Raw genomic sequence first — 7,124 nt, forward strand, 5'->3', positions numbered from 1 at the left:
ACCATGGTTATGGGGACAAAAAGCATGAAACCTAAAACTATGATAGATCTATCATAACAACTCATCAAGGTAGAGACTTTATACCTCCTGGAGATGGATAAGGGAATGGAACTTATGGATACAAGGTTGATTTGAGCTCCCAACCAACTCTACCACCTTCTCCTTTTTTCAAAATGAACACAAAACACTCTCAAGGATCAAGAACACACAAAAGGGGATTAGGGTTTCAAAGGGAACGTTTGGGGGAATGAAGGTTGATGATGGAAAGGCCTCAATGGGATTAGAGCCTTTAAATAGGTCTCAATACCCCAAAATTAGGGTTTTGGTTCTGGGATGTTACGCATTGCGTAGTTTGATATACGCATGATGTAGATCATTAAGTCCCCGCATCAATTTTCCTTCCTACGTGCTGCATAAGAGGCTGCGTTACGCCCAACGTAATGACCAAAACTCCAAACTTAAACTTTTAAATAAGGAAAGAAGTTTACCTGAAGGATCGGGTGTTACACATGGATTCAATCACAAGTAGTTCTAAGGCCATAACATTTACTATTCTTCAAACGGAGATACATAAGTTGTAATTTGCGAATCGATTGTACATTGGTATTATATAAACACATTGGTAACTTGATGTTATAAAACATAATGTCATGTGTGATTCGATGAGTAAAGGTTATAGTTATGTAGTCAAAGTTTATTCGTTCCTTTTCCCCGAATAAGGAAAAGCGATATCTGGGCTCCTCAGTAATTTGAGTTGATCTATATAAACTAGGCCTGGTCCGGACTAAATTGATGTGTTCGATTTTGTAGTTTGAATTTGATCGTGAAATCAGAGATTGAGAAACAAACAAATGAACATGAGGTTAATCATTTAATCTATGACTCTGTTCATACGATATCTTGTAGAACGCAGGAATAAGTGATCACTTATCTTGGGGCCAATGTTTGATTTGAATCAGAGTTCGGTAGTGGCTTTGGAAAGCACACTTTGTTGTTTGGTTCAAGGTTATATTTGCAATTGTAGTTATAGACTTATCCAAGTGGGAGAATATTGGATTAAGGTATCTAAGCTCAAAACTAAATTGATATATTCTTGTAATTAAAAGCAAAATCCTTTTTAAGTTCTCCTCATAACCCGAAATAAGCTAGAGATGATATTAGGAGAGAGAGAAAAATGATTTGTTAATATATTATATGATTAATATATTAATTAGAAATATATAATTGATTTGTTAATTTATTATGTGATTAGTAAATAAATATGAGATCAATGATTAAATAACTGATTTGTTAATTTATATGAATAATAAATTAATATGAAATCAATAAGAATTGATTTAGAATTGATTAGAATTGATTGGAATTAATTTATGGATTAATTAGAATTAATTAAAGGTCTAAGGGTTTAATTGTAAATGTTCATAATTGAGCAAGGAAGGAAAATTCTAGAACCCATAGGATGGTGGATGATTTTTGGAAAGATTCTAGGGTTTCTAGAATATTCCTAAAGCTGATAAAGATTATGATATTTGAATAGATAAAATGTTATTATATTATTCAAATCTAGAGTTTCGCTTATGTCATCGACACTATAAATAGGACCCCAAAACTTATAATTTTCGTTCATAACTTTCCCAAGGGGTTTCTCTAGCCGGAAATTGTTCTTCTCCTCTCTCCTCTATATTCTATAGGTTTCTAAAGTTTGGGTGTGAGCCACTAGAGGCAGCCATAATTTTGGTGCTTGCTCTCCGAAGTTCAAGGAAGGATTCAAGGGTATTGTAGATTGTTACAATATCAAAGGTATGTAACCTAATTTGTAGATTTCGATTTTACTAGGGTTTTGTAGTTCATTGTATGTTGCTTTCAATGTGTGAAGACATAGATCCTTATATGTTGCATGTACCCTTAATTGTTAAGTGTTTTTCCGCAAGTACATGATTTTTGTAACCTATAAATTCTATCAACAAGTTGGTATCAGAATCGTGGTTTAAGTGAATTACGTTCTTATATTATATTCTTAAACTTAAATCGTAAAGTAAAAAAATAATAATTGACTAGATCTCTTTGGCTAAAATAATATATTTTCACTTTCATTTATATCAGCAAAGTTAGTCAAATATTAGACATTTATTTAATAGTTAACCCGTAAAATCTGAGTGTACCTACAACTTTTATTTAGATCCCTTTGACCAAAATAATATATTTTCACTTTCATTTATATAAACAAAGGTTTATATTTTTTATCTTTAAAAGTGAAAACGAGGTGTTACAACTGTGCGCCTTGTGGCCTTTAGAACCCTCGTAACGCGATAGATGTGTCGCGAATATTGAAAATTTCCTTTATACATTTTTTTCTTACTATTTTGTCCTTAACCCATTAAATCATTAATACAAAATATCATACGTTCCAACCTAATATGTTACCAAAACCACATATAATCACTTATATTACACTTATGAATTGTGGTGTTATAGTTATAAGTCCGGTCTGCCTGATTTTTTTTCCATAATTTAGTTTAATGTGTTCTCTTAATTTAAGACTCCATAAACATCTTATTTAGATATGTATTGACTAACTTACAGGAGGGGGCATCAAATTTGATTTGTTGATGTTTCTGCAATGTTCACAATTTTATTTTAGTTTAAATTGTCATAATCGATTCGTTATAAGTCTGTTGTGTCTGATTTATTTACCAGAATGTAGCTCAATGTTTTATCTTAATATTAGTCTTTGGGGACATTTTATTTGCATATGTATTGACTGACTTACAGGCCCCTAAACAGGGGGTATCGAGACTAATTTTTTTATTATAAAAACTAACTTTTTTATTTTGATAGATCCTTCCTTTTTCAAAAGATGTGGTATGCTCCGTGCGTGGAGATTTATGGTTGCAGAGTAATGATCACTTTTCTTGAGAATTTTAAGATCAAATCAGCCTCTATATAAGTTGAGAGTACCAAATTTTCTGAGTTTTTGAGTTCTAAAACCCGAAACCCGGTTCTACCTACCTACTTTCATATTTTTGGTTGTAGTCTCACTTTATCCGGTTCCGTACCCGAGACCGAACTGATTCCTATAAATCGGTCCAGTTTGCGGTTCTACTAATTCATGCTTTCCGATGTCCAATCCATTTGGGTTTTCCGGTTCCGGTCCATTGGGATCAAAATTCATTAAAGGCTGGAGATTGGTGCCATTAACAAAATTAAATTTGTTTTTGGCAGAATTAACAATGGTCATAGATCTTTTCCACGTAGTGAAACTGATTACATTAAAGACATTTGAAATGAGAATTTAACTTGGATAATCCAAGAAAGCAAGGGCTTGAGTTGTTGGTAGGATCATAATCGGATTGAAGTTTAGATTCATTTTCGAACATGATGAAGATTCAAGTGATTAGATGATTTGGAAGAAGATAAACAATGATGATGATTAAACCAACTCCGATACCATGTAAAAGTTGAGAGGGAAAGAATGTAAAAGTGAAGTTTTTATTATTTAAATTAGCTCTCAAAAAAAGAATAAAATAACTTAAGTACACGAACTTCTAACAAACTCTAACAACATAACTAACTTAACCGTTTTGAGCAGAAGATTAAAATGGTTTACAGAACATAAGAACATTGACATCTTTTACACAGATAAAAAAGAGTTATGGTCGCACCCTTTTAAATGGTACAAAAAATTACAAAGTTTGTCTCATTAACATCGATTCGAGTCCTAGTCCCTTATCCAGCTTTTTTCGTTAAAGATTAAAAAAGAAAAGAGAAACTTAGTAGCATAAAATAAGCACAATTCAATTATATATAAAAATTTGTCAAATTTTCAACAAATCTTCCCTCGTTACCAAAGTTTACAAGGCAATGGTATCATAAAAACCTAAATAACGTTTTTTTTTTTCTAGGGTTTCTTACCTTTTACAGGTAAAAAGATGTCAAAAGTCATTTATACCCCCGGGTGTGGGGAAAAAACAAAAAACTTAGTAACCATTATGTGATCATCTGATTCCTTCCGTTAAATAACTTGAGACAAAATTGACACATTTTACATGTGTCATAAAAACTCCGGTTATGCTGAAGTGCTGGGTACATCTTCAGTGATAGACCCGGATTTTCGTGGTGGTGGTGGTGGTGGGTTGGTTTTGGCGGCAGGTGGTGGTGGTAATGGCCGGTTTGGATGAACTTCAGTAACTTTTTCAGATGGAATATCAAACTGCAATGCAGCCAAAAATAAAAAAGATCAAGATTTTATTAAAATTACAATTTTATTTTCTAAAGATATAAGTTGTGATTGTAAATCTTATTAAAATTAAAATTACAATTTTATTCCATTCCTAGAGGCCAATTAAACATGATGATCATAGAATGTAATGACTCATTCCGTTTCATTCCTCACAAAAGCTATGAAATTCAAACATAAAACTATAACAAAACTGCAAATTTGGTCCCTGTGGTTTGCATTTTTTCCGGGTTTTGGTCCAAAAAGTAACAAATAATGGGAAAAAGAAATTAAAAGGGTAAAATAGACTTTTCAATTTTGACAGGGATCAAATCCACAAAGAAACATGCTCAAAAGGATCATTTATCCAAATTTTTCACTGTTTGGACCAAAACCGGGAAAAATGCAAACCACAGGGAAAATTTTTGCAGTTTTGTCTGAAACTATTTATGAAAATACAAAATTAATCAAAAAAGAAAAGAAAAGACAAACTGACCTTATAACCACAGCCCGAGACGCAAGCATGAAAGCAATCCTGAAGACAAAAGTATTAGGAAAGGCACAAAGCCATATATAATTGTTTCTTTTTTATTTAATAAGGATGAGGGCATTTTCGTCTTTTTACACACACGAAGTTGAAGAAACAAAAAACCTGTGAGTAAGTAGCAGAACCAGGAGAGCGATCAATGTAAGCACTCCATTGTTGGTCTTTCAAAACTGGATCTTTGTAGCATATCTCATCACACTCACTCAAGCCTAAATATCATTACACCAAATAAGACTTTCATTTTGGTGAATGCAGAAAAAAACTTAGCAAAATATATATGTTCTATACACATATAATAAACATATATTTTTGTAAAGAAAATCAAAGGAGATTAACAAAAGAAAGAAGTAAAGCAAGAAATTGACACTTACATTCCTCCCATGTATCACCATCAGCATTACACCCTTTCTTACAGAATACCCTCCCTGCATTAATAATAGGTCAAAAATGTCCAAAATCAAAACTATGACAACAATTAATGGAAATAGTAATAACAATGAGAAAAAGAAAAACAAAAATAGAATCAGATATGTAATTAGTTTTCTCAAATAAATAAGCATATGCTCAAAAAGTAAAATACAAAGAAAACAAATCATGTTTTAAAGTGTAAATTACCATATGTCACTATTAGTATATTAGATTCAGTTGGATTTAGAGGACATAATGAGTATTATGTGTAAATTGTTTTTAGTAAAAATAGCACGTATTTGGTAATAACTTGACTAACTTCATAATTTTTATATAAATATATGGAGGAAATGGTGTTGAAAACTTTGAATACATAATGAAGGTTATATACCATAAAGAAACCATCTTACAACTTAGCAAAATCTTTAATTTGTAATGTTAGTTTTAATTTTTTGTTCTCAGAGAAAACCCCATGTCAAGAATTAAGAATCATAAATGTCACAAAAATTGGCATATTAGTTCACATAGAATTACGCATTTACCCCCTTGTGAATAACAACAGGAATGAATTCAGGAATCAGGATGATGTGAACACTGATGGAAACAACAAACAAATGCAACATCTAATAAAGAAACTGGAAGACAATATCATAAACACATCCAATAATGTAAGCATTTAAATTTCCAATATCATTTCACAAATATTCGACCAAATCAGGAAGTTTCTTTTTGAGTTATAAGTAGGTTTAATATATTCGTTTCACTAGTTGAAATAAACATTTCTAATAACAATCTGTGAATCCTTTTTTTCTCCATTCTACAAATGCAACACAAAAAATACCAATACTGAAATTGTTAATGCTAGTTTGTGTATGTGTAGAAACATAGAGTTACATAAATAAGTACCATCTTTTAACAATCTTCATGAAAACAACATAAGTTTGGATATGAATTCCAACAAAAAATTTCAAAATCGAACTTCAGTTAAGATTCTAAGGAAAGAAATGTTTAACTGCGTCATAACCTATAACAAGTAGCACATAAAAAAACATCCTTGCAACATCTGCAACAAAATTCGTATCAATTTCGCACAAAAATGAAAATGTATCTGTTTTATGGAAAGAAGGAAGCACCGATTTCAATTAATAATCCCCCGATTATATTGGGGCAAACAAACACTGTTAAAAAAAATATAGCACCTATTAAACTAAATATACAATGTTACAAACATAAATACACACAATAACCATCGATTCATGGTGTTAATCCAGAAATGGTAACGCGAATCAAGAAATATACAGGGGGAAACAGAAAACTTACAAGGAATCTGCATCAACGCTGCGTATTTATTGGTGCATTGGTTTCCGCATGGCGGTGTCCATTGTTGAGGAATCATCTTTCTCTCTAGATTCTAGAATTTTGGTCTCCTTGGTTTCGAGAGGAAGACGATGGTGGTAATATGAGGGAGAAATTTTTGGGGGAAAGCGGTGGAAGAACATTGTAAGCGCATGGGTATTTCCGTCATTTCAGTCTAAAAGATGACGTCATGTGTACCTTCGTTATTACGACCTGGACCAAACCCTTGGACAACGCATCGATCAGTTGTACCTTTTGCATAATCATTTGTATAGTTTTGTTACAAGACAAATCGGTCAACATGCGTATCAAATCGAATTTAATTTGTCCATAAATGGACTTTAACTTTTCCAAATTTATTTCAAAATGGAAAATTGGTTTATTAAAGTAATTATCTTTTGTTTTTATTATATCTAAGTAATTTTCTTTTTTACTTTTCACATCAAATTATGATGACCGATTGTAACAAGTTACAAGTTACAATCGGTCATATATGAACACATTCATCAAAGTTTGTAATCTAGATGTGTACAAAAAAAACGAAGTTACTAAAATATGAATAAAACCAAAAAGTAATTACCCTGATAAATCAAAAAA

At 31.7% G+C, this 7,124-nt stretch overlaps 1 protein-coding gene across 1 annotated transcript; it reads right to left on the minus strand.

Moving 5' to 3' along the window:
• Positions 1–3,774: 3,774 nt before the first annotated feature.
• On the minus strand, positions 3,775–6,654 carry LOC145109571 (defensin-like protein). Its single transcript, XM_079046762.1, has 5 exons — positions 6,492–6,654; positions 5,135–5,188; positions 4,869–4,972; positions 4,713–4,751; positions 3,775–4,210 (listed from the first exon to the last, which is right to left on the minus strand). Exons 1-5 carry the CDS (start codon positions 6,565–6,567, stop codon positions 4,067–4,069), a joined length of 417 nt encoding a protein of 138 aa, XP_078902888.1. The 5' UTR covers positions 6,568–6,654; the 3' UTR covers positions 3,775–4,066.
• Between the last annotated feature and the right edge of the window lie 470 nt (positions 6,655–7,124).

This window comes from Lactuca virosa, chromosome 1 (assembly GCF_052849685.1).
Source record: "Lactuca virosa cultivar CGN04683 chromosome 1, Lactuca_virosa_CGN04683_v6, whole genome shotgun sequence".
Lineage (NCBI taxonomy): Eukaryota > Viridiplantae > Streptophyta > Magnoliopsida > Asterales > Asteraceae > Lactuca > Lactuca virosa.